The sequence below is a fragment of the Calidris pugnax genome, unplaced genomic scaffold (genome assembly GCF_001431845.1).
Source record: "Calidris pugnax isolate Ruff unplaced genomic scaffold, ASM143184v1 scaffold211, whole genome shotgun sequence".
NCBI lineage: Eukaryota > Metazoa > Chordata > Aves > Charadriiformes > Scolopacidae > Calidris > Calidris pugnax.
In genome coordinates this window covers 928,986-956,972 of record NW_015091083.1, presented here as the reverse complement: position 1 = coordinate 956,972, position 27,987 = coordinate 928,986, and the positions used below count along the sequence as shown (strand labels likewise).

The 27,987-nt window shown below is 47.0% G+C and overlaps 2 protein-coding genes across 3 annotated transcripts; one reads left to right on the top strand and one right to left on the bottom strand.

Annotated features, from left to right (window-relative positions):
* Positions 1-1,149: 1,149 nt before the first annotated feature.
* On the bottom strand, positions 1,150-21,048 carry PIDD1 (p53-induced death domain protein 1). 2 transcript variants are annotated; one of them, XM_014957407.1, is made up of 17 exons: positions 20,952-21,048; positions 18,791-19,162; positions 16,847-17,013; positions 16,600-16,762; positions 15,675-15,878; positions 14,754-14,808; positions 14,365-14,566; positions 13,236-13,364; positions 12,406-12,585; positions 11,628-11,775; positions 7,435-7,570; positions 7,048-7,198; positions 6,596-6,719; positions 5,322-5,440; positions 4,787-4,894; positions 3,633-3,838; positions 1,150-2,887 (listed from the first exon to the last, which is right to left on the bottom strand). In XM_014957407.1, exons 2-17 carry the CDS (start codon positions 19,053-19,055, stop codon positions 2,650-2,652), a joined length of 2,595 nt encoding a protein of 864 aa, XP_014812893.1. In that variant the 5' UTR covers positions 19,056-19,162; positions 20,952-21,048; the 3' UTR covers positions 1,150-2,649. The 2 variants fall into 2 exon arrangements, with proteins under 2 accessions (XP_014812893.1, XP_014812892.1); XM_014957406.1 differs by having other exon boundaries at positions 16,600-17,013.
* A 1,499-nt stretch (positions 21,049-22,547) lies between these two features.
* On the top strand, positions 22,548-27,987 carry RPLP2 (ribosomal protein, large, P2). Its single transcript, XM_014957721.1, has 5 exons — positions 22,548-22,678; positions 23,260-23,383; positions 25,171-25,219; positions 27,346-27,444; positions 27,866-27,987. The coding sequence occupies exons 2-5, from the start codon at positions 23,261-23,263 to the stop codon at positions 27,940-27,942; spliced, it is 348 nt and encodes a 115-aa protein (XP_014813207.1). The 5' UTR covers positions 22,548-22,678; position 23,260; the 3' UTR covers positions 27,943-27,987.

The window sequence follows — 27,987 nt, the reverse complement described above, 5'->3', positions numbered from 1 at the left end:
TCACCTGTTGCCTGGCCATCACAAACGGAAAGCTAAGTGCAGTCTAGCTTCATCCTGTTGTAGCTATGGATGCTGTGCTGCCTGTAGGCTCCCTTAGCCTGGCTTTGGCTGGCCAAAAGCTTCCTGCACCTTCACTGGAGGCCAGGCTAAGCCTATGCATTGTCCCCTCTAGACCTGCTCCACCTGAGCCCTAGTCATATGCTCAACTAGTCAAACCCATGCCCTGAACGTTGCGTTTCCTGGCTAGTCCCACTGCAACAAAGCCAAGCTACAGAGATACCATTGACTCAACTGCAGATTGTCTTGTGCTTTGCAGCCACCAGTACCCAAACAAGAGCTCTTCTCCCATTTCTGTGCAGCATGGCCAAGCTCACCCCTGTCTTTCTGCCAGCAGGTTTAAAGGGACCTGGCTTTAACACCTTGAGGCATTCATGGATTAGCAGACTATGCTGTGAAACAGTTAAGTGCTTATTTTATTTCCAGTGAGAGCAATATGCCCAAATGCTTCTCTCCAAAACTGAAGGAAAGAACAAACACCTCATTGGTATACATCAAAATTACAGACAAGAACACATGACACAGACTACCCGAGAAAACATACATTCAAAAGAGAACTGTTGACTTGAGCCCAACCTGAGTCTTGAGGAGCCGCATGGCCTAAGAAATCAGATCTGAGGAAGTCCCTAAGCCCAAGGCAACAAGTCTGGACTGGATACTAATCACTCAATGGCCTGAGATGTTAGAATGGCCTTTAAAAAAAACAAAAACAACCCCAAACAAAAACGGCAGAACAATTTTATGCCTCTCTTTCAATAGTACTGATGGCAGGTCAGAAACACACCATCAGGGAAACCACTGATGACTGTCCACAGGGGGAAGAAAGAAGAAAACACCGGGATTTCTCAGACCTGCAGCTGCAGGTTGACTTCGGGTATTGCAACCTGGCATGTAAGAACATCTCTCTTACAAGGAAAAGCTGAGAGACTTAGGTCTTTTTAGCCTGGAGAAGACTGAGGGGGAACTGATCAATGCCTATAAATACTTAAAGGCTGGGTGTCAAGAGGATAGGGCTGGTCTTTTTCCAGTGGTGCCCAGTGACAGGACAAGAGGTAATGGGCACAAACTTGAACATAAGAAGTTTCATCTAAACATGAGGAGGAACTTCTTTACTTTGAGGGTGGCAGAGCCCTGGAACAGGCTGCCCAGAGAGGTGGCAGCATCTCTGTCTCTGGCGACATTCAAAACCTGCCTGGACATGTTCATGTGCAACCTGCTCAAGAAGGACCTGCTTTGCCAGGGGCGTCAGACTAGGTGATCTCCAGAGGTCCCTTCCAACCCCATATCATTCTGTGATTCAGAATCTGAGAACAGCCCTTTAAAAATTGCTTAAAGAGTGGTGTATGATGAATCCAAACCTGTGTTGAAAGAGTTGAATTTACACAGATGACAATAGTTTTCAAAAATCTTGCATGAAAATTCCCACTATCATTAGTGGGTCATTAGTTGAGATGGGGAACAGGAAGAGAAGGACACCTTAGTGGTCAATGACTGAGCAATTAAAAAGCAATAAACACTTCCAGCCTTATACAAGATGTTCACACTGCAAAACTGGGAGGTTAGATCAGCACAGTTCATGCCAATCCCACAACAGTGCCTACTTCACAGCTGGTCAGACCAGTTTTTAAAATGCAAATTTAAGTCATGCTTTTCACCAAACTTCATGAGGGGTCACACCTTCACTACTACACCATCGTGTTTCACTGGGAGGATGTGGGAAATATCCTTTTGAAACTGCAAAGAAAATTTTACTTTCACTTAAATTAGAGTCTCTCCTAGAACAGCAGGGTTATGGATTTTTACTTATTTGTAAAATAAAACTGGAAATCTGTCAAAGACTGACAGCATGTAGGCCCCATCTAAAAAGCCTGGCAGGTGCAGCAGCCTAGGGACAATATGAAATTTTATTTGTTCCAAAATAACTCTTGGAACAAAACCAAAAAATAAGAACAATTTTTCTAGAAATTAGTTTCTTTTCTTTTACCTACAAATACTTAGGTTTTGTTTTGGGTTTGAGGGTACCAGAAGGGATTTGGCAGAAAATAGAAAACATTTTCATGGGGAATACAGTTCACATTGTCATGTGAGTAAAACACATCATTAACAAAAATAGCTGAACAGGCCCCAACACACCACAGCCTTCATAACACCACTGCATCTCCACTTTCCATCAAGCACTGCAGCACAAACAGACCCAAGTGCTCACATCGGATGTTTCCAGAACACAGTTTCAGGAATAAGTTATAAATAAATATACACAACATGAGTATTAATTCATAAAAGGCTACTTTAGCCACTACTCAACTGACAGACACTTCAGCCTCTGAATTTCTCCATGTTTCTGAAATCTAAAGCTCAAAGTCAAGAGGTGGGAGTAGAGAAAAGGCTCACAAATGCACTCTAAGCTGCCTGGGATTGTCAGAAGTGACATGTAAGCATGGACCCAAGACGGCTCAGTAGTCTGCTCACACATAAATCAACATCCAGCTCCTTGACAAGATGCTGGCCCTTGAGGTGGGAGGAGCCCCAAGACGTTATCACTGTGGGGACACAGAGGGACCCCAAATGAAACCCAGTTCTTTCTGCTAGGTGCTACGTCATAGCTATTGCAGAGTCCTCAGTGCTGCTCTCCTGCTCCAAGCCCACCCGGCGGATGGACTCTCTATATTTCTGCCGTCCCAGCTCAATGATGGTTTCAACCTCATCAGCGATGTCCTGGCGGCCACTCTTTTTCATGGCTGTAATCAACTTGTTCACAGAGTCAGGATCCTCTGAGTTTTGCTGAGCCCACGAGAAAAGCATGTCCAGGATCTGCTTATCAAGGTCCTGTCTGAAGAAAGGGGGAAGCACAGAAATAATCAACACACTCTCCTGACTGGCAACCCACACAGGCCATACCTCAGTCCTAGACTGTGACTGGAGCCCCAAAGAAGCCACCCAGACACAACAAAGCACTCAATGGGTCTTTTCCTTACCCATCATACAGGAGTTGCAGTTCCTGCACTAAAATCTTTCTATAAATTTTTTTCCTAATGCAAGTATCAAATTAAAGCATTCTGCTTTTGAATGTAAATTCTCCACAGGAACAGTAGCTTGTTCATAACAATTCTCATTCTAACTGCTCTGGCTTTTTGGTCAGACTGCATGTCCCATGACATACCACAAGCTCTTTTTGAATAAAGATGATATTCACAATTAATGCCATAGACCACTTCTCATTGTCAGAGATGGAGTCTGGCCAGGAATCCAGATCACAGAACAAAAAAGGAATGTGACTCATCTGAACTACAAAGCTCATCAGGTTTGTTACTTCCCAATTTTGTTTTTCAAACATAAAGCTTTGTTTTGCAACGGCAAGAGCAAATAATCAGTTTTCAATTTAAAAAGGTAATGTTTTGAGAAGAACCAACCCGTCTTTTATCCAGTGAAACAATTCAAGTGGGAAAACTGTCAACCAGCAAAGCATTAATTTATACTATTACCCTGCAGACAGACAGATATGCAGACAGCCCGATAGACAGACAAATAGATAGACAAGATAGTGCATCAGTGTTGATCACTGTGTCCTATCTCACCTGTTATTGTATCCTATGCGCTCGATCTGCTGGTAGGTCAAGCCCAGGTTGAGGCCGATGGTCTGCCAGTCAGCTCCCACGCGCCTGGCGATGCCCAGCAGGTTTGCCTGTGTCAGGTACCCAGTCTCAGCATTGCCCAGGTTCAAGGGAGGGAAGGAGAAGCCATTCAGGGGATCGGGGTTCTCACCCCAGCGGGGTTTTAATCGCTGTGTCATAGAGAAGAGAGAGAAAGAACATGCTAAGGACAGTGTCTGGCCATTCAGTCTCCACACTGAAATTTCCTTCCTCCACACTAGGGAGGAAGGAAGATTGTGGGGCTGAAGAGTCAGGCTGTCAGAAGCAAGGAGCGCTCACACTAGCAATGACCAGCAATGCTCACTGCCTCTGAAATCTACCTAATCATAATGTTCACAGTCATAGCTCACACTGGAAATTTCCTTTCTTGTCTTTACAGAGCATTTTTTCAATGAACCATCTCCCCAAAACATACTTGCCTCAGCTGCAAGGCAACACTTAGTTTGGATTTGTATTTGAGGTTGCATGTGTCAGACAGGGATGTGAGATCATGGCACATGTTCTGAAGGGAAGCATTCAGCCTACAAAGGTATTTATTGGTTTAAGCTTCTCAAAAATCAATTAAATTCCATAAGCAAAAGTCGCATTTCTCAGTGTAACACACAGCCTAGCCTTTAAAGGCCAGGGGCTCACACCAGAGTATTTATACTCAGCACCTGTATTCAGATCCAGCCTAACTACCTCGTCCTCCACCTTTCTTTTTTCCTGTTGTGTGAGCTTTGTGACTAAGAAATTTATAAACAAAACAGACACTTCCCTTAATTACAGCGAGCTTCCTCCTGTTCTACATCCCTCATTCATTCAAAGGATCCACCCTCTCTGACCACCCATCCAACAAGCCTGTGCCTGACAGGCAAGACCAGCAGAAGAGATAGAGACCATTCCCAGCTATTCATGTTTCTCTTCTCAGAAGAGCTCATGGGGAGTGGAAAATCTCCACCATATCATGGTTGGGCAGCCCTCTCTTGCAGTCATTCACTGCATCCCTTCTCATGGAGGAAGACAACATTAGCCAAGCAGGAAGGCCGTGCTCTTACCCCATCGAGATTAATTTTTCTGTAGGAGACAAAACAACTCACAGGCAGTTTGATGGGCAGAGTAGCGAGCCAGAGGGAGTCTGGGCCTTTCCTCCTCCTGCTGGCATCTTCAGGGATGCTCTCAGGAATTGCCCCTCGGTAGAAAGAGACCTTTACAAATGGAAAACATGCAGTGAGGTTCACATTCAAGCACAGTGGCCAAGCCTGTTTGTACCATGGCTTTTCTGTCTGGGAAAGAATGAATTCAGCATTTCTCACCTGTCCTCAGTCCATAAATATGGCCTCCCGATTAAGTGCAACTGGGAGGAGCACTGAGGTTCTGCCATAAAGACTGGATTCCCTGCCAACACTCCCAAGAGTTAATGGCAGGAATGTAAGTCAGAGAGCTAAGTGATGAGTGATCCTTCCAGACTATTCTTCTTGCTTACTCAGGGTTTAGTCAGTAAAATGCAAAGCCAAGGGAAAGAGGGGAGGGAAGGAGTCATGCCTGGCACACAGAGATTGTTATGAGGAGCATTGTAAAAGCAATGATGATGATGAAGGAGGAAACAAAACATCAGTGTAACTGGTTGCTCACCTGGCCTTTTACAGCTTGGCCCTTCCTGTCTACTGGGGAGGTCACGTAGATTTCCTTCATGTTCTTCAAGTGGGAGTAAAAAATAAACGAGAGACGTCCATCCACGCAGTCGGGTCGATCTGTGCAGAGAAGCAGCAAAACTCAACTTTTGCAGAAAAGCCTGCAGCTTTTCAAGCCCAGCTCATCATCCACTAGCAGCCTCCATGCTACTATCTACTCCTTCTACTCATGGCTGAAAGAATTGTCACCCCCCTTTCCTCACTGGCTGACACAGGAAAACAGAAAACACTGGCTATGGAGAAAGTAGGTCCTACAGGTGAAAAAAGAGAATGGCCACAAGGTGGAGATCAAGTTCAAGAACAAAAGGCAAGGAGGGGCAAGACATTCCTGGAGTCAAGTCCATCTTTGGCACTTCCATCCCTGGTCCATTCTACCTCTCTGAGGGTAGAATCAGCTGCAATAGCACCCCATAATGCAGAGAAATAGGTCACCTGTCTCTTCAACATTTCTGCAGTGGGAGCAGAAATAGGAATAGAGGTAAAGGGAAAAAAATATAATCAGGTACAACATCCACGTATGTAATTATCTAGAAATTCAGTTAGAGTCTAACCTGTATCAGGACAGAGGGACAGACTCTGGCCTCATGAACTCTGCTGAAAAAACAGTGCACATTATTATTCTTCATATAGTTGCGCTTAATTTACACCAATAAAACTGAGCTGTACATTCAGGTTTTGCAGAAAATGGCTTAATTTGCAGCTGTAACAGGTCCAGACACATTGGGGCATAAAACATCTTTTTGAGTTTTGGTCCTGCTCCCTCTTTCCTTCTCTTCTAATGACTCCATTAGGGAGAATTCTTTGCTCTGGGTTATTTCAGAAATACCTTCTCCAAAAAAAAAATCTTTATATGTGTTCTGTCAGAAATTGGCAACATAAATTAGATCACCAGTGTGGTGTCTAAGATCCCAGGAAAAGGGCATCGCTGGCTGCAGGAGCAGATCAGTCATAAATTGCCCTCTGCAGGCTACAAGAGCATGAGAAGAAATGAAAGCCTGCAAACAGCACTTTAATAGGAAAAAAGTAGACCCAAAAGTTGGTTGAGCAGTAAATGTGACAAGCTCGATGTCCATGGGCTGGCTGCTGTGAGTAGTGGGCAAGCTGGAGGCAGAGAGGGATGCCATGGAGGAGTGCAGCCCCAAGCAGAGGCACGCCGAGGGGTAGAGAAGCACAAGAGGTGGGAGCAGAAAGGAGCCCAGTATTACTTTACCATACCCATATCGATGTTGATGCCTCGTTCAAAAGCTGCAAAAAATTGCTCTCCCTCAAACATCTCCACCATGTCAGATGGCTCAGGTCCTCGGTAGCGGTCCTGCAGCTTCTTCAGCACTGGGTCAACCTGACAAGAATGACAATAGAGGACCCCATTTTTGGTCTAAAGCACATCTGTCCCCTGAACCATGTCCCTGCGCTCATAATGTTCCTCTCACCTTCAACAGGGAAAATCCATTTTACATATAAAGGACGTAAACAAATGAACACACCACACATCCCTCCCCCATCCCAGGTAAACTGACTACAGACACACTACCACCACAGTGTGGTGACAGCCTTCCCCAGCCACAGCCCTGGGGCAGGGAACAGGACCATTTGGTGCACTGCTGCCCTTACATCCCACAGAGAGGCCCAGGAAGCTCAGGAGCAAGGCAATGCAACCCATATCAGACCTTGTGCTTGGGGACACACTGTAGCAGGACTTGCTCGGGGTCCTTCTTCCTCTGCAGAGCAATGAAGTTCACCTGGTACATACGCAGCCGCTCATAGACTTTCTTGGCAATGCCTCCAATGTAGGTCTTGGTGGAGTACCACAGCCAGTACCTGGTAGACAAGGAATTAAGAAAAAGGAGGGATCCTGCCTAAGAAAAGAAGCCAGTCACAAACACTAGATGGTAAAAAATGATGGGTAGAGATGAAGGGCTAAGCTGAGCCTGAGTTGCAAAGGGAAAAGGGAACAGGTGGGGAACATGCCATTAAGCATGACCCCTGGTCAGAGTGTGGGAAGAGCAAGGCAGAGGAACATCCCTTTGTTTCCTCAGGACGAATCCTGCACTTACCAGGAGAAGTGGGTGACTTCAAACACTGCATAAAGATGGGTGAATTCCAGCACCACCTGACTGGTAATGTCATCCCAGGTTTGGCCCTCCAGGTCACCGTGGAGAAGATGCAGCCTTGACCGATCCAAATTTAGCCCTAAATACAATAACAATCAAGAGATGCTATATGCAGCAGAAGCCTTTATTTGTGGTTTTACAAACCCAGCCACAGTTTTGGGTGATTCACATTTTAAAAGCCCCAAATTAAGGCTCTGAGCTTTATCTTCAGCATCCAGGACTGAACTTCGGTCAAAGAAGAGCAGCAATAAAAGGGTGAGGCTACCCTCATCCATGGCAGATATCTTGCAGCAAGCGAGCTTTGAGACATCCTGTTTTTCTGTCGGGCTCTCACAATGCTTCTGGGATATTCTGACAGAATATCCAGGCTTAAACTGATAGTGTGCTGCTTTCCACCAGCAGATTCATTAGACAATTCCCATCACCAATATCTAGGGTTAGTAATTAAGTTATATCTCTTTCTAACTATACATCCCACAGACTTTGAAATCCTGATGCACTTCAGACGTACAAATACTAGCTAGCGTTACAATGAAGACCAAGCTGCACTTCTTCACAAAAGAGTCAGGAAAGGCCAAAGAAAATAGGAATTAGGAGACATGGGGTACTCAGCATACAAACAGAGGAATCCTTGGCAAGGCTGAGGCTGTTTATAGTAGTATTTGGAGTGGGAGATGGCTTAGTGTATGATCATACACTTTAACTGCAGTGGCTAAGCGTATGATTCATGAGCAAGGAAGTAAGAGAGAAGGCAGACAGACCGCTGGAAGCAGCATCTTCATCAACTGCTTCAAACTATTCCCAATCATGAATCAAAGCCTTCTTATAAAGCACCTCCTCAGTTGGCAGGAGGGCTTCTCCATCCTGTCATACCAAACCCAGCAGTCTAAATCCACGTGCAGTTCAGCAGAGAAATCCATTTGCCAGGACTATTCTCTCAGCTTGTGCTGCTGGTCTGTGAAGCCCAGCGCTGGTCTGCTGGACCTGAACTGCCTTCAGTTCCCACAACCCTGCACCACCACTCACTCAGCAGACACACCTTGCTGTTCCTGCAGAAGAAGCTGCAAGCTTTATTATTAACAGGAGAGGAAATTCCCAGATTTCAATTTGTGATTTTCAATATGTGGCTGTGGGTTCAGTTAAAGGTCACTCACACAGTTAAGATTTACGTGCATCTGGAGCAACAGTGTGTGCCAGTAGTGACCTGGAGAGCAGGGGAGGAATGAGAAACACAAGTTTCACATCCTGAAGCATATCCTGACAAAAAACAGAACACAGTCTGGGAACCAAAACTTGTCTTGGTAGCAGAGTACCTGTTATTGTGATAAGCTCAGTAGAAGGTAAAAAATATTTTTGTAAGTCCATGGTTGGGCATTACGAAGGGAGTGGGTTTGTGTCTTAATGTATATAAGTTTCTATGGGTAGCAATAAAGGTGGATTTTTGGATTTGCTTACTGCATGACCTACAAGTCCATGATTTCTTCATACGCCACAAATGGCATGTAGAACAAAGGCTTTGCAAGATGGTGATATTGAAATGCTTCAAGCTATCCTGGTCATCTATAGACCCCACCAGCTTCCTCACTATGAGACACTGACATATGAAGTTATCAAAGAGTTACGAAAATCCGTTAAGGAAAATGGTTTACAATCCTCCTTTACTATTAGTTTGCTGGAAGCGATATCGGAGTTGCATGTTATGGTTCCTGCAGATTGGAAAATGGTGTTAAAGTTGATGTTAACAGCAGAGCAAGATTCCGTCTGGTTAACAGAATATCATGAGTTGGTCGCTGCCCAAGCATTAGAAAATTTGACAGCTGGGCATCCTACTGGGACTGATCACTTGATGGGAGAAGGGCAACATGCGACTACAGCAGCGCAAGTTCAAATGAATAAATTAGCTTTCCAACAAGCATCTACACTCACCTTACGGGCTTTAAAACGAGTTCCCAATGGTAAATGTACAGAACTGTCATTTGTGAGTGTCCGCCAGGGAGCACAAGAGCCTTACGTAGAATTCACAGACCGTTTGCAGACAGTTGTTTCTCGACAGATTGAACTTCCAGCAGCTGCTGAACTTTTATTAATGTGATTAGCAGTGGAAAATGCTAACACTGAATGCCACAGGGCTCTAGACCCTATACGTGGCAACCACTTTGAATGAACTTATTAAAGCGTGTCAGCATGTAGGAACGGCAGAGCACAGATTTGAGATGTTAGCGATGGCATTGGCTCAACAATTCACCGTGGCTCGTGCTGCTGTTAAATGTTTTTTGTGTGGGCAGGACGGACACATGAGAAAGGATTGCCCAAAACGAAGGGGAGAAAGGGATAAGACTCCAAATGAATTATTTCCTCAGAGCCAGAAAGGATATCATTGAAGCAATCAATGTCGCTCTAAGTATGATAAAAATGGTAATCCCTTACCCTCTCTGTGGTCAGGAAACATGAAGAGGCATGCGCAGTCTGGTACCCCACGCAATCCCAATAGGGCCCAAGGGCAGATGCTGCAATTAGCACCACAGCAGGGGAATGGACAAGCAACGAAGGCATCATCCCCCCGCAGTGCCACCCCTGGGAGTGCCCGGCTGGACGTGGCAACTGTCACCACAACAAATGTAAATGATACTTCTGTGCACCTGATATCAACTGGACTGCAAGGGCTGCTGCCTTTTAATGGACACGCTTTGTTACTGGGCTGATCTTCTACTACAAAGATGGGTTTGTTTGTTTTACCTGGGATTATTGATAGTGACTATCAGGGAGAAATTAAAGTCATGGTATGGACTCTGAATCCTCCCTTTACCCATACCAGCAGGTGAATGCATTGCTCAACTAATACCTCTCCCTAGTTTGTCTCCCTTAACAGATGACACTGCTGCATCAGCACCGATCTGTGGGGCTGGAGGTTTCGGGAGTACCGGATCTCCACAGATTTATGGATCAGCAGATCATGATTCAACAACCCTTTCTTACTTGTCGACTTAATGGTAAAGATATTTCAGGGTTGGTCGATACCGGAGCGGATATTTCTATCATCCATAAGTCTGACTGGCCGTCCGAATGGCCTGTTGTGGACACAGTTGCTTTAATTACCGGGGTTGGAGAAACTCAGCTTCCTCAACAATCACTACAATCCCTGCTGGTTGAAGGACCAGATGGGAAAATAGCTAAATTGAAAGCATACATTCTACCAGTACCCTGTACATTATGGGGCCGTGACTTGATTTCACAATGGGGTTTGCTTTTAACAACACATTTGTGACTGGGGTCGCTGATGTCCAACCGCGGCTCAAACTTACGTGGTTAACCAATTCCCCTGGTTGGGTTGGTCAGTGGCCCCTCAGAGGTGAGTGGCTGGAGCGAGCACGAGAGCTGGTTGCAGAACAATTGCAGTTAGGACATATTGTCCCTTCTACAAGCCCATGGAATACTCCAATCTCCAAGGATTTCCAGCTCACACTGCAGCAGGCACAAGAAATTGTCTCTGCCTGTGCAGATTGCCAGCGTTTCCTGCTGCTTCCTACACTAATCCTCATGGATTGCAGCCCAATGACCTATGGCAAACTGGTTACTCATGTCTACGTTCGGAGTTTTTCACTTTGTACATGTTACTGTTGACAGCTTTTCTGGGTTTATTGTTCCTTCTGCACACAGGGGTGAAAAGGCTAAAGATGTCTGTCGCCATTGGCTTTGTGCAATTTCTGTTTTAGGTATTCCACAGAAAATTAAGACTGATAACAGGCGAGGCTATGTCGCTAGACAGACAAAAACCTTTTTAGCTGAGTGGGGTATCCTGCACCTTAAAGGTATTCCCCATTCTCCAACTGGTCAAGCAATTATAGAGCGTTCCCACCTTACTCTGAAAAACATGCTTTATAAACAAAAAGGGGGGAATCCCCTGGGTATTACACCTCAGGAACAATTAGATAAAGCCACTTATATTTTGAATTTTTTGAATCTTATGCGGGCTGACAATTTGACTACTGATCAATGGCAATGTGGTTTGCCAGATCAGACAAACATGAAGCCTACTGTATTTTATAAAGACTTATAATCAGCACAACGGATGGGTCCAGTACCCATGTTGTCATGCACGTGGCATTCCTCTTTTCCAATTTTGGGAATAAACTGACCTGTGACCCCAGGTGGGAGGGGCAGCTGAATTCTCACTGGCCTGAGAAAATCCAACAGGGAGTCCTGGGAGAGGCAGAGCAAGGGACTGGCTCTGCACTCTGCATCAGCTGTGATTTCCTCTATCTCTTCTGCAGAGACCGGCAGCACCTGGACGTGGAAGACAGCATGGTGAGCAGAGCAGACCGGCACCCAAATTCCTGCACCGCTCACTCAGTTCCCCCCCAGCATCAGCAGGCAAATGCTGCTCTTGGCTCAGGGCCTGGTGAGAAATGGAAGTACAGTGAACTTTGGCTGAAGTCTGCTGTAATACTGGTGTCAACCTGGCAAGCTGGGACAGAGCAAGGTATTACAGTAGCATTAAGCACTATCTAGTTGCTCTACAGAACAACTTGTTTTAGTGGGGTGACTTTAAAATTAGTTCCATATAAATAACCCCACTCTCAATCTCACTCACTGAGCTGTTCTGCCAGGCTCAGTATGTTTTGCAAGGGAACAAGAGGCAAGATCTCCTTGTGTCCCCTTCGCAGCAGCTCCCTGCTGATCTGCTGGAGGAAGCACTGGCAGAGCTGCAAGCAGACCCCCTTCCCACACAGGGCAGCTTGGAGCACAACCCGTTCTGCAGGCAGGGAAGCCAAGACAGAAGGTGATCTGATATGGGTCAGCCCACGTCAGACACAAATTACCCTAGGGGAACATCTCACTTTCGGCTCCCCTACTTGGCATGGGACAGCAGCTGCACCAGGGCTCACCAAAGCTTGTTTCATAAAGTATGCACACCTGCAGCTTGACACTGCGAGCCTCTTCAGTGACTCCAGCAGGAAAGGTCACTTTGATGTTTGGATCCACACTGGAAAAGAGCAATGTTCCCTCTGTTGGCACTTTGCATTCATTCTGCACAAGCCGAGACACAACAAGGAACCAGGAGAAGTGAAGGACACTACAGTGAGCCACGTGCTTCTGTAATAGAACACAGGGAAGAATCATAGAATGGTTTGGGTTGGAAGGGACCTTGAAGATCATCTAGTTCCAATCTCACTACTATGGCCAGGGACACCTCCCACTAGACCAGGTTGATCAAAGCCCCATCCAGCCTGGCCTCTGCAGGCCCTCTGCAGGCTTTCTTTTTGAGCTTCTCCAGGAGCAACTTGTCCATGCAGGCCTCCTGGTGGTTTTGCCTGACTTCCTCTTTTTTGAGATGCATCGCTCCTGAGCTTGGAGGAGATGGTCCTTGAATACTAGAAAGCTTTCTTCCAACCTTCTTCCCTCTAGATCTTTATCCCACCGTACTCTGCCAAGCAGATCACTGAAGAGGCCCCAGTCTGCTCTCCTGAAGCCCAGGGTAGTGAGCTTGCTGTGTGCCCTCCTCCCTGTGCTAAACATCTTGAGCTCCACTATATCACGGCCACGGCAGGCAGGGCTACCTTTGAGCTTCACATTCCCCACCAGTCCCTCCTTGGTGGTGAGAGAACTGGACCCTGGAGCGGCCATTTCATAGCAGCTGATCAAAACACAGCTCATGAGATGTTTCAAATGGTTCACTCTTGACTAGATAAAACCAAGGGAGGGAACAGGAACAATGTGTGATGTTAGTCATTCCAATCGCTTACCTTTGATTTTCTTTTCTGCTCCACTCTTGTTCTCAGATCACTCCAGCTCTGCCCATTGAAGGTCCGAACTACCACCTCATGCTGGTGAAGGGTTTGAGGGGAGGCATATGGCATCCAGATCTGCACCTCCTGGCAAAAAAGCATTCCCATGAGACACCAGTACAAAGGATAAAACCAAGCCTAGCTCTGCTCTGTGGCTTCTTTTGCAGACAAGGGGAGGGCAAAACATGGCCTGTATGCAGGGAGTGAAGGAGGAACCTGCTCTGTCCTGCAGCCTCCAAGGAGGTGACAGGAGATGTTAGAACCACTATGTAGTGTGAGAGCAGGAGAAGTTCAGCAGCCTGTGGGCAGAAAGGGCAAAGCAACTTTTGCAGTGAGTTGCTGTCAGCCATGATGAGGCTGGTGGTGTACTCAACAGCTTGAATGAAAAACACAAAGTCAGACTTTTAGGGAAGGATGCAAACCATTCTCCTTGCAGGCTAATGCCAAATGCTGGAACAGAACTTATCTTCTGGCGCAGGAGGGTTGTGAGTGAGGAAGGTTATAGCTCAGCTCAAGCATGGGCAGTGGGGAAGGCAAAGGAACCAGACCAGCACAATGCCAGAGAAGCTGGCTGTGTCCTTTCTGCATCTCCTGTGAAGACAGGCCAAGACAGCTAGCGTTATTCAGCCTGGAGAGGAGATGGGAGACTTTATAGTGGCTTTAGGGTACCTAAAGACGGGGAGGGACTCTTTATCAGGGAGTATAGTGATAGGATGAGGGGTAATGGTTTTAAACTGAAAAAGGGTAGATTTAGAGATATTAGGAAGAAATTCTTTACTGTGAGGGTGGTGAGACTCTGGAACAGGCTGCCCAGAGAAGTTGTGGATGCCCCATCCCTGGAAGTGTTCAAGGCCAGGCTGGATGGGGCTTTGATCAACCTGGTCTAGTGGGAGGTGTCCCTGGCCATGGCAGGGGAGTTGGAACTAGATGATCTTTCAACTCTAACCATTCTATGATTCTTTGCAGCAGGGCTTCTTTGAAAGGCAGTCCTGCAGATACTTAAAAGCAGCAGTGATAGAGGTAGCTGCCTCAAAAGTCCCAAAAGACTCTCTTGATAGATCAGGAGGTGATCTGGATGTGTCCTCACCTGCTGGAATTTGACCCCATGAGGCTGCAGCTCCAGGACTCTACTTAGCAGGACATCATGGTGTCTCAGCTTCACCCACTGAGGGTCTGGTGCGAGGGTTCGGAAGTAAATCCGCAGAGGGTCAGAGGCAGCCCCCGGTGGAAAGTAGAAATGGATGCCACATGCCAGGACCACTTTGCAGCCTTCAGAGGTGACAGTAAAGCTTCCAGAAGAAATGTATGAATGTATGACACCATGCAATGACTTCAGCTCTCCAAAAATTAACAAAAGAATCTCCTACCTTGTGTTTGACTGGCCTACTGAGGTCATTAGCTCCTATATACACGTGCAATACCTACCAATATTCCCTGCAACCACTGTAATATAAGTTCTTAATAACAGAGGCTTACCTGTCCTCTCCTGATGCAAGGAACAATCTTCGTAGACCTTTGGCACTGGATTCATCTGCAGAGATAAGAAGGTTTGGATAGGAGAAGGACACAGAGGTTACTTAAATCTGCGTAGACAAGAAAGGCAGAATTTGCATTTCAGTTTTGGCTTAATCCTAATCTGAAAGAAGTCACTAGTGGAACCCTACTCACACTGGAGTGGGCTTCAGATCAAGCAGCAGCAGGAGAATGGAAGAGGCCTAGCAGTCCCAAGATGTACTAGAAATGCTGACTGTCCCCCAGGAAAACTCAGAAACACGGGGAATTAGAAAATATTTTAATCTACCACCCATGGAGCTCTCAGGGCCATGTTTGATTGCCTGAGGCCACCTCTGGGAATCAGTACTTGCTCTGGTCAATATCAGCACCATTGGGAAACCCTGCTCAGATTCCTGCTCATTCATCACCTTCATCTTGGACAAAGACCTGCTCCTCTGCATTTTGGGAACCACAGGAAAGCAGGAGTTAACTGCAAAACAGAATGACCTCTTATTTCCCTCTGGGCTTCTAACATGAGCCATCACAGACTTAGGACCACACAGCAAGTCCAAGAAATGGTGCTCACCTCTGCTAAAAAGGCTCAACCCCTTTAGGGTCCTCTCCTGGTCTGTTTCCTGTGAATCACATTTTCACTTCCACTGTAGAACCTTTCCTAGCATGCCCAATTCCAGGGACCACTGAGCCCTTCAGACCAGGCTTGGACTCATAAAAACAGAACTAGAACTGTTTGTATCCTTACAACCTAATAATTATCCCAGACAAAGAAATATGGATCTGATTCCCTTCTGATTGTCTTCTCTAATCCAAATCCACCCACGCCATGCTGGGCTGAGTGAGGGAACAGCCAGGAAGAACCCACAGGGGCAGAACCCTTGCAATTACCTGCCTGTGGGGGTGGCTCAGTTTCTCCTAAGGGATTGCCTCGGAGGTGCACGAATGGTGAGGTCTGAATCTCAGGGGGGACGGCACGGAGGCAATTGTTCTGCAGATCAAGTCTGGACAAGTTGGGCAGGCTGGCGAGCGAGGCAGGGACCGTCACCAGGAGATTGCTGTGGAGATGCAGCCGCCGCAGAGACTTCAAATTGGCTGCAGGTTAGAACAAGAAGTGACCCCCCATCCATGCTGTTAATTGCATTGCACATCAGCTCTAAACCCCCCCACCGCTCTCCTCATCACGTGTACACTCACACACAAAATAAGGGAAAAGCACAAGAGCCCAACATCTCTTTAACTCACAAAATAAAGGGGTGTAGGGAATTAGCTGAGAGGCAACGCGGCCTCCTCTGTCCTCTGCTTTTCAGCACCCAGCGGTGAGTATGGATGTAAGATGCTTCTGTAACAGCATCAATGACAACCCTGGGCACAAAGTAATACAGGACCCAAGAGTCAGGAAGCTGGGCAGCAGAAGTCAGAGCCCAGTTCTGAGGACTGGACCACACTGGACAGCGCCATTTCAAGCCCTGATTTGCATCCCATTAAACACCCGTTCTTCTGTTTCCAGTTCTGGGCGCTACCCAAAACCAGCCAGGCCAGATCCTTGGCTATTGCAAATTGTATTGAAATCTAAGCAGCCTTGCTGATGCACAGAAGCGGAAAGCGTGGTCCAGAGAGTCATTAATGCCCAAAAGGATTGACTAAACCAAGCATGTTTCTTCTGGATATCTCTTCCATTTGTCTCTAATGTAACAGATGGTTTGTGCTAATGACTCTGGGGACAGAGACCAAGGGCCTCGGGGGTCCTAGACTGTACCAGAAGCTCAACAAGCCCATGTCCTTCTTTTCCCCATTCCCTTCTTTTCCTCCTTACCTAAGGAGTCTGGGATGCTTGATAAGCGATTCCCAGAGAGATCCAGCTCTGTGCAGTTGTGCAGATTCCCAACTTCTTCAGGAAGGAATTCCAAAGCATTTTCTGAGAGATCTAAGTCCTGCAGCACCGCCAGCTCCCCAATGCTCTGAGGTAAGTCCTTCAGCTGATTTTTCATAGCAGAGAAGAAAGTTAGCTTTCTCAGAGAGCCAAAGTCCTCAGGGAGTGCCACCAGGCTGTTGTGGCTCACCAGGAGCACACGGAGGCTGGGGAGATGGAGGATGCAGCTGGGCAAGGTAGAGAGGCTGTTGAAGCTGAGATCCAGGTGGGTGAGACACCTCAGGTTCCCAACATCTGGTGGCAAGTTTGTCAAGGAGCCATGCTGACACGAACCAAACTCATCTCTGACATAGCCACCTGGGTGTGGAGGGAAGCAGAGGAAAAGGTCAATATGCTACAGGGTTACCTCACCAGCCTCACGTGAAACTCCTTAGCACAGAGACCCAGAAGATGGGGAGCAACTGATCACAATGAGCAGCACTGATTACAAAGTACTCATAGAGAAATGGGGTTTCTGCTCCTTGCCTCAGTTTCCTGGTCAGTGAAAGGGGTATAATGATGAAGACCTGTTTTGATGTTAAGAGATGCCACAGTCAACCAGTAGAGCTCTGCTAAACACATCTGGAGTCGAAGCTCAGAAAGAGCCAGGCCACTCCACACATCTACCACCCTTCAGCAGGGTGGCCCATACCCCTCCAAGTCTTCCACTGTCCCTCCCCACCTCTTCCCCACCAGCACCAGTGGCCAACACACACCACTTTATGGACTAAGGAGACATTCCTCACCCTACGGGCTTTGCCCATGCTGTTAAGGGACAAACAGACCTGGGGACTGAGATCTGCCATTGCAAGACTGGAGAGCAGACATGAGGAAAGCAGTGAAAATGTGGAAGAAAAGGCAGGCAATTCAGTATTGTGTAGGCTAGACAACACAGACAGGGAACGATACAAGTCTACTGCCCCAGCCTGTAACACTCAAACTGGAGAAGGGCTGCACCCACAGAAAATAAGTCAAGCAAACAAAAGGAAACTTCCACAACTCTCAATTTCTTCATCGTTTCCTACTCTCCCTCCACTGTTGTCTATTTGTATACACATGCAGCAGAGGGCACAAAACATTTTGTATGCTGCGTAATGGTGAAAAATGAGAACAATCAAACAGACGCACTGCACTTTGTCCATAAGAAAATCCTAGTGAACTATTTTATTACACTTCAGGATGCTCAGGGTGCATGTACATCTCACAAAATAAGCCCGATAAAAGGTATTGCCGTTATCCTCACCCTACTAAAAGGGAAAAGATATTCACCTGAAAAATTCATGGCAGATATAGAAACAAACCTCATACTTTTCAGTTTTCAACTAGAACCCTGAATTCTGGCCACAAACCCCCCTCTTTTTCTCTCGTTTCTTCCACAACCCCCCCTTTTTTTCTCTCATTTCTTTTTAAAATTCCACCTCCCAAAGAGTAAATGATTCTGTCTGATACATAAATTACACTATTTGTATTGAGATCCTCCTACAATAAAGAGATGGGAAAGTCAAAGAATGATCTCACATTTATAGGTTATTACTACATTATTTATAGGTTATTACTGTTTGTCAAATTACATGCCTGCCCTGAGTCATACTTTTGATAAAATGTTGAGCAGCCTCTTCTGATCTGTCTTGAACTCGGCTAAACCTACACTCACTAACACTAAGCAAAGATTAAGCTAGGATTAATTCCGAAGGAAACACAGCAAAGACAGCTCATTATACTCCCAAAAATGAAAAAGGGGCTGAACATTTATTGAAAAGTCCAACACCTTTCAATCCCCTCTCCTTGCATAACTGCAAAAAACATTCTTCTTATAGCGGATGGCTACAGAAAATATTACAGCATCAGCCCAACCAGACTCCACAAACCAGTCTCCAGGCAGCTGTAGAAACAAAGGAAGGAAATAAGAGTCCAGAAGCTGTATCTTGTTGAAATCTGCATGCAGCTCTGGGCAAGACTAAGAGCCAAAACTGTAATAAGGGGCACTAGAACAAAACAATTCCAAGGGCAGTTTGTCCTGCAGATGTGTAGAAAAGGATAAAAAAAAATAGCTAGAGTCTAGAAAAGTTGGATGCTGACGGGCCCAGGAATTTACCTTTGAGCACCAGAGATTTCAGGTGCTTCAGATGAGGAAGGATGCCCAGTGTGGTGCCAAGGAGGCGATCGTTGCTGCTGAGCCGGAGGAACTCCACCTGGACCACCTCTCCCCGTTGCCCCTCGAACAGCTGAAGGAACCGTTGGCAGCCGTCAGGATAAACATCCAGGTTCAGCCTGTTGTCTGCAAGGCAGGAGCCAGCGAGCACAAGAGCCCCCGAAGCCCCCTCCCTGCACTTGTCCCCGAGCCCCAGCAGCTCTGCCATCTTCTGCGTCTCGTCCACGGGGTCCGGACATGCTCTGACTTGCCAGCCAGGCAGGCACTGGCGGCACCACAAGGCAGCCGGGACAAGGAGGAGGAGGAAAGATGGCTCTGAAAGAGAACACAAGTGCACGATGAAGGCCTCCTGCCCCAACCCAGCGTGGCTGGAAACAGTGGAAACAGTGGAAAAAAGGCAGGGGAGGTTACATGCGTGTTACTGAAAGCTTTGTGGGCAGAGAGCACAGAAATGTGGGGTGATGGGTGCTACGGAGGGTTCTCCTCCAAGGGGAAACCTCTGGGTTTTCCCAGCTGACATCTTGACAGAGAACAGAGCAATCACCCACCATCAGAATAAATAGCAATATTAACTTTAAAAGATATAAATGTAAATGCCTATGCCTTATGCAGATTTCGAAGTGCCTTAGTGGGAAGCTTTACAAGTGGAGGGGAAACCAGGACAGGGAGAACTGAGCCAGGAGCAGACCCCAGAGGCTGCTCGCGGGCTGCGACGAGTCCTCATCGAACCCAGTTGTGAAACTGGTTGCCAATGGGATAAAAGTGAGCATAGATGAAAACAGGCAAAGGGCAGCAGAGGAAATGTGGCAGGGCCAAGGAGGAGGTTAGAAAAGGCGTGTCCGTGGCACAAGAGCACTGGACTGCGTAGTGGGACTGGAGCTCTTGCAGATTTGCCTCCGCAGGGATGCTCTAACGCAGCAAACTGGGCACAAAGCCATGGCCAGCTGGTTACCAGCTAGTCCTAGTCCTTGTTTCCTCCCCTCAAAGCACCTCTACAGATAAAGAGAAAGGGGAAAAGTAGATATCACATAGTGCATGCTAAGAAGGAGTTAAACTTAAAGGAGCAGAGGTATGAAATGTATTAATTAACAAGTTAATTATTCCTCTGCCTTCTTAGTGTGAAGAAGCCTTCATCCACCTAGGCCTTTCAAAATCAGCCACTATCATCATAGCACATTGGTAGTGCAAAGATGAGTAGAGGCACCGCACTGATTTTCGTACCAGTGGTTACATGCTTTCAAGTCCACCATTTCCTGCTCTTTCCACCTTCTTTATCTTTTGTAACTCCTCCTGAGCTTGGCAATTAAACTAGCTTATGGTGTGAATATTAGTTCTTTTTAAACCCTGACATGGATGGAAGAGGCAAATAGAAATTTCTTTTGAATGAGTGATGCAGAGCTACAAAAAACTTGTACCAGCTTTAATGTCCAAGGCCAGCAGCAGCAAGCTAATGCCCCTGCAACAGCCTGAGAAGTAATGCTTTTTACTATTAACCTGTGGAACATGGCAGCACTGATGTTCCCAAGGCATACTCTGGCAGGAGGCATCACACCCAGCTCCCTGGAAGAGCAGAAACCTTATGGACACATAAGGACAGGAAGATCAGGTAAATAGAAACCACTGTTTTAGTAAAAAGGTAAGTATTTCTTACAAAAAGGCTGTACACCACACATACACAGCTCTCTTACAAATATACATAAGCAAAAAGACCATCTGCTATAGCTTTGTAAAGCTATTGGTGGTGAAGAAACCAGAGGGCAGCTCTGAACTGGCCAGGCAAGAGAGGGCTGGAGACCACAAACGCAGCCTCAGGCGTGTGTATAGGACACGGGCCGGCACCCTTGTGCATGGGCACATGGGTACACACACGTGCACATACACACACGTGCACATACACACACGCATGCACGCACACACACTAGCCCCAGGCTGTCCTCACCTGCCCAGCCACCAGCTCTGGCAGCCCCAGGCCCCCATTACCCCACACCCCACAGGGCCCCTGAGCCGAGACTCAGCCCCCAGGCACTTCCCCAGGCACAACCTACAGCGGAGCAGCCGGGCCACACGCACTGCGCCCCGCTGAGCGTGGCCACGCGTTTCTCACCCCCTTCGCACCCGGTCTCTGGCACACAATGCCTGGGTCCCGAAAGCCCAGCCGTGCTCGGTTTGGCTCAGCTCAGGCCGGTACAGCTTGGCTAAGCTCAGGCACTTCCTGCAAAGTTTGCTGGCGAGCGGTGCTGCCGGGGCGGGACGAGCCGGAGGAGGTGCCGGATGCAGCAGGACAAGGGGCAGGCAGTTCAGGGGAACCAGGCCCAGGCGTCCCGCTGTCACAAAAATGACACCAAACGAGATTTTCCTAACACCGCCACAGCCTCGGCACCACCGCCGCAGCTCCTCTGGGCTCAAACGTGAGCTCAGCCTGCAGGCAAGGGGAGGCACAGGCAGCTGCTGCTGGTGTGCTCATTCACTGCAAAGTCAGGGAAGGAAACGACATGGGAGCTGGGGCGGCAAGCCCGGCAGGGCACAGGGCTGTGTGCTGCACAGCCAGCCCTTAGTCCACCCAGAGCCCCGGGGCTCTGCCACAGCTGGGCCTTTGCTGCCCCGTGCACTTCGAGAAGGCGCTGTCTCACAGCGAGGGACGCCATTTAGTCTAACACTGCATCCTGGGGATGCCACGCTGCATTTGTGCTGCTCCCCATCTCACTCCGAGGGGCAAAGCCAGGTTTTCCTGTGAGTTTCTGGCTGGTGCCTCAATGCTGCAATAGGGCAGCGCTGCTGAACTAATCATAGAATTGTCTAGGTTGGAAGGGACCTCTCAGATCATCTAGTCTAACCATCAACATAACTCTGATAAAAACCCATCACTAAACCATGTCTCTAAGCACAACGTCTACCTGTCTTTTAAGTAACTCCAGGGATGGTGCCTCAGCCACTTCCCTGGGCAACCCATTCCAATGCTTAAGAACCCTTTCAGTGTAAAAATTTTTCCTAATACCCAATCCAAACCTCCCCTGGCGCAACTTGAGGCCAAGAAGTGCCCCTTGCTCAAAGCTGGACACGAGCTGCACAGCGCCCTAAGGGAAATTTCTCTTCCCACAGAGGGCAAACACTGTCCGCTGCCCGTGTTGCCAAAGGGTTATAAAGCTCAGTTATAAAGCTGGAAGCACCAGAGTTACCACAGAAGAGAGTGCTCGCACCCGCAGAGGGGTGGCCTCCAGGGCAGCAGGGCAGGGATAGCCAAAGCCTGCTCACAGCCCTGCTACCGCAGCGGTTCAGGTTTATTCAGGTCCAGTGGATTTCAGCACAGTGTTAACTTTTCACTTTTATTCACTTCCCTAATCCAGAAAGAAATCTAGCGAACCGAGCACAGGCGGTAACTCCTGTTACCACAACGGTGAAACCTTCCCGCTGCCTCCCTGAGACAGACCAGGCCACCCGCTCCCTCCTGTGGGGAGCTTCTCCTCAGCCAGGGCCGGGCAGGGCGGGCAGCATCGCTCGGCCCGCGCAGATGCCGCAGTTTTGAGAAGGAAAAAAGAACCCAAAGACGTAAAACCAGCAGCCGCGGCCCCGTGATGAGGCGGCGTGCAACCGCCCCGCTCTGCGCATGCGCCACCGTCTGTCCAGACCCCCTTGGTGCGCCCGCGGCAGCAACGCCCGCGGCTCCCCATTGGCCTGCCCGCTCTCCGCCGGTCTGGTCCAATGGCAGCGCGCGTTGTTGAGGGGTGACGGGAAGAAGGCGTGGCCGAGGCACCGCCCCTTCCCTTTCGCCGCCGGGCTGCCATCACGAGCGCACGTCCCAGGCCTGTCTCCGGTCCCGCCGCCTCCTCCCAAGTAAGCGCGCGGCCGTCGCTTCCCCCCCACCCCCGAGGGAACGGGCGCTCCCGCCCGCGGCCGCCAGTGGGGCTTGGGCGAGATCACTGCGGGCGGGACGCTGGGGGGAAATGGCGGCCATGTGCTCTCCCGGCCGGGGCCGGGGCCTGGGCCTGGGCCTGGGCCAGCGGAGGGACGGGCCCGGCTGAGGCGAACGCCGCGAGGAGCCGGGGCGGGGATGCCATCCGTGTGCCGAAGAGGTGTTGGGGAGGCCGCGGTGCCGCTTTCCGCCGGGAGAGGTGTGGGGTGCCGGCAGCGTTAGGCCGGGCCGGCTGCTGGGGCCTTCGGGCGGCAGCGCCCCGCAGCCGGCGCAGGGCGGGAGCCGCTGCGGCTTCGCAGTGTTTAACGGGCTGCCTTGTGCGGGGCCCGGTGCTGGCGGGAGACCGGAATGCGGCCTCACGCGTCATGGGTTTTGATATAAAAGTAGAGCAAACCGGCTGTGAGCGGGAGGGTGAGGTTTGCTTCCCCCTGGTGAGGAGATGAACTCTCTCTGAACGTGTAGCGACCATTCGCACTGAAGGTCCCGTGCTGTTGTTTTCCAGGATGCGTTACGTCGCAGCTTACCTTCTAGCGGTCCTCGGTGGCAATGAGTCTCCCACGTCAAAGGACTTGAAGAAGATCCTCGACAGCGTTGGCATTGAGACAGATGATGAACGGATGAACAAGGTGGCATTGCCTCATAATTCCAGATGGTCATGTCCCCATGAGCGTCAGACATTGGAGCTGTTCCCTTGGCTTCAGTGTTTCTCTAGTTGCTGGGCTGTTGATCTAGTCTTATTTTGTTCAGGTGTTTGCTCAGCATTAGCTGTGTGATTTCTGAAACACTGCTTAACCCATCAGAGCTATTTTTACAACTTTTTTTGTACAAGTCTTGCTTTCTTTTTTAACAACAGTGCTCCGCAAAGGTCTCTGTCAGTTGTTGCTGACTTCTGACAGTTCAGTCTAATAATTTTCAAGGGGATGGTGGCTACGTATAAGTATGTATTGAAAGTAAGTTCTGCCACACTGTATAGATTGCAGTTCATGTTTAATTTTGGGCTTTGGTCAGTATTGATTCAAAGCTAACACTTTAGAAGGCCTGACGTTCAGTAATAAATTCTTATCTAGAGTACTGCCAAAAAACATCTGTTTCTTCACCAAGAGACATAGGTAAATTACAACATGGATGTTAAAGATACTCAATAATTATATGTAGGTGAATTTTGGAAAGTAATGCTGAAGTGATTGTGTTGAAAAACAGGATTTTTAAGAAGACAATATCTTAATTAGATTGTTTCTTGTGATATAATAGGCTTTCAGGCTTTTGGACTTGAATGGCCATGGAAAAAAAAATAAAAAAAATTAAGGTCTTATCACCTGGCCCGTACTTGCACACGGAGTGTTTCCAGAGAGGTGGAGGAAAAAGCAAGCTAGTTTCCCAGCTGCAGACATGTTTTATCATTGGCCCAACAAACAATGGCTTGGCTGAGGTGACAGCATCCTTATTACATTTTGGGATGTTGGTTTGAATTCGTGGTGCTCCTGTTAAAATGCCAGGTCTTTTCAGCTTGGCTTGTTTACATTTGTTTAATACCTTCATAAATAGTTGTTTTCTCTGATCCTCCAATATCCAGAAAGCTTCTCTGGAATTTGTTTTGGTCATGATTAATTAATCCTTTTCTGTTGGCTGTATAAATAAATAAACCAGTGTAAATCTAGTAAAGTCTTAAAAACACCTTCCTTCTGGATGAAGCAAGCACACAGGCACAGTATTTCATAGATCACACGCTTTGTATAAGTAGGAGGTACCTATTAAAAAGCTTCTTGGGCTTGGGTGACTGCAGTGCTCAGCACTCACTCCTGGTAGAGGGACTCATCAGTAAGGTCTGTGGCATTCTCTCTTTTTTATTTTCCTTAAAAAAAAAAAGCTTGCTTGCATTAGCAATTTTAGGATTTGTATTTGGCTTTCCTCATCCCTAGTTATATGACAATGGTAGTAAAATTGAAGTTGAGACTCTCTGTTCCTTTGCAAGGATACGATGACCAGCTTGGCTATAACATTTGGTAACGCTGGGAACAAGACCGTGTGGTTTTTGGTCTGGGGCCCAGTGCTTCAGAGCCTCCCACTGGGTATTAAGCAAGATACATTAACAGTCCCTCAGTGACTAACAGACCATTAGTGGGGGTTTCCTAATTGGCTTCACAACATCTGTATGTTCTTCTTTCTGCAGGGTCCTTGGATTCATTATGAATTTATTGTAACAGATTTCATGAAAAAGCTTTCACAGAAAAGCATGAAAGACTTAGCTGAAGTTTTCATTTCAATGTCCAGTTCCTTCCACTTAAGGAATCTTTGGGCTGTAAAAGCAGCAGGATGGAGACATTGTACATAATGATTCATTGGTACCAATTTAAATGTAGCTTATACTCATGCTGTTTTGAAACTATTAACATTCTAAATTTAATTTACACAGGTTATTAGTGAGCTGAATGGGAAAAACATCGAGGATGTCATTGCTCAGGGTAAGTACTGTCCCCAAGCATCACAGGTAATTGCTTCTACTACTTCGGTAACTTAGACCTGAGAGCGTAGAATTGCTGCCAGCTCCCTGGTTATTCATCAGTTTAGCTTTGCAGTTGAGGACTTCCATGCTGGATCCCAGCTGAAACGATTGAAATCCAGGTCCATTCTAATTCCCTGCAGGTTGGTGCCAGTACCTGCTGGGTTTCGCTTGTGGACTACATTAAGCTGGAAAACGTAGGTGTGTATGAGCTTACTGGTAGTCTGCTCATGGCATAGTTTTCTGGACATGTTGATTGGAGAAAGAATTAGCTGTTCTTCCAAGTTCTCTGAGAGATCTTTTCTCTTTGTTTACCCACTTGTATGCACCAATTATGTAAAACCGGAAAAACAGACTGTTAAATGTAAATGTGTCAATTTGCATTAAGGGTACTGTTATACCTTCTGCTATTAATGCAGACCTCTCCAGTGCACGTCTCTTTTATTGCTCCCCAAGTCTGGCATTTCCTTTTTGTCAAGATAGATAGGACTCTTGAGTCCTGGCTTCTGTAGAAGCTTTTGCTCTTACCTGCTGGCTCTTACCAAAACTGGAACTTTTAACGTTGACTAGGTCACAGGGCTGAAATAAAGCAGACCTGAGATAGTGCAAAGGTTTATGATTAGTTAATGTCTGTTTTTTGGTGAGTGTATAGACACAAGGGAACTTTAAAGCATATATTTGCTTAAAGGTTGCCAGGGCTTTGGCCTTGCTGTTACAAGCAGTAACTAGACATTTCTGTCTGTGTGGTCTGAAGACCTAAGAGAGCCATTATGCATGTGCTTACAACACACCTATAACACTGTAATATTTTTTCTTTAAATAAATTCTTTCCTAGAACATACTGACATGCATATGAAACATGTTTGTTTACTTAGCTAGTTTATTAGAGCTTGAAGTAACAGGGAATTATTTAGAAACTGATTCCCAGAAATTGGAATACAGGCAAACATACTGCGTACACGACCTCTGAATGCCAAGGGAGCCTTGGTATGTGAAAGGCAGATGCCAGAGAACTAGCCAGCTTTCCGAAGACAGGCATAAATCAGAAATCAGTTTACTAATCTCAAAGGAGATGCAATAGGGTTCACAGAATGCTGTAGAATTTGTTTAAAATACTGTACTCTTTGCCATAAATACATCTTTCCCCCCTTCTCTCCTGTAAGCGTGATGCAGTCATGCCTTCACACTTCACTATACTACAAAAAAAAAAAAAGGGGGGGGTTGTCATGGATTAACCCCAGCCAGTAAGATATGGAGAAAAGGAGGGGAAAAACCCACCTCATGAGTTTTCCAATAAGGAAAAGGAAAATAATAATAACGGTAAAAGAATATACAAAATAAAGTGATACACCACCAGTTGCTCTCACTACCCAGTGATCAGTTGCCCAGCCTGTCCCAGGCAGTGATCACACATGCCAGCCCCTGCTTACATACTGAGTGTATTGTCTGTGGTATGGAATATTCCTTTGGCCAGTTTGTTCTGTCTATGCTCCCTCCCAGCTTCTATGGGAAGCCGAAAAATTCCTTGACTAATGTAAACATCACTTAGCAGCAACTAAACCAATGTGTTACCAACATTTTTCTCATACTAAAACTAAAACACAGTAGCTACTAGAAAGAAAATTAACTCTATTGCAGCTGAAATCAGGACAGGGTGGGGGGAAGCCACTGCTGCCTATGTTATTTTTGAGGCATATTGAAATGAAAGGTTTCTGGGCTGTTCTGCTGTAGTCAGAAAACATAGTTGTTCTGTATGTAAGATTGGGTATGTTTGCTATTATTTTTGTATGAAAGTTTTGGGAAGCAAAAAAAAAGGGACTGTGTACAGAAGAGAACTTAATGATAATGTGTAGTCAGTGTTCTCAGGATAAGCCTTTGTGAGTCTTAAAACTCTCAAGTTTTTTTATCACAAAATAGTTTTTATATTTTCTTACCATGGATGCAGCCTCTTGTTCCTCTCTTTCAGCTAATAGTGGCAGGTTCAGTCCATGAGACGTAGTATCTTGTTTTTTCTGCACTCTGATTCCTCTTCCTTTTCACCGTACCTCTGCTTGTGATGAGCATTAAAATCCTCTTCTGTCCCCTCAGGTAACGGGAAGCTCGCCAGCATGCCGGCTGGGGGAGCTGTGGCAGTCTCTGCTGGAGGGGGCTCTGCTGCTCCTGCTGCAGCTGCTGCCCCTGCTGCCGGTGAGTATGGCCAGAGAGGCCTTGATACAGGGAGCTCTGTTTTGCTCTCTTAAAATCTTAACAACTGAGTCCAAATTTCAAAGCTTTTTCCATTTTGGTAGTTCGCTATGTGATTGAAGTGTAAACATGAACAGTTACTTTTCCTTTGGGCAATCAGAAGTGTTTGCTCTTTATCTGCCATAAGATTGGTCTGGCTTAGAACCAAGAATCAAACTGACTTCACTGTGTAAAGTACATCCCTTCAACAATGGTGTCTGTGTCCCCTCAGTATTTATATTTGGCTATGAAAAGGGAATGAGATGAACCATGGAGACTGAAATACCAATAATATGGAAGCTGAGAACACCAAAATGTGTATCTTGGAAAACTGGTGCAAAAAATGGAAATACTGACCATTGGGTTGGTCTTTTCTTTCTTTCAGCTGAGGAGAAGAAAGAAGAGAAGAAGGAGGAATCTGAAGAATCTGATGATGACATGGGATTCGGCCTATTTGATTAATTATTTCTTATAGAGAAATTATTAAAATTCTTTGTTTTAAATGTT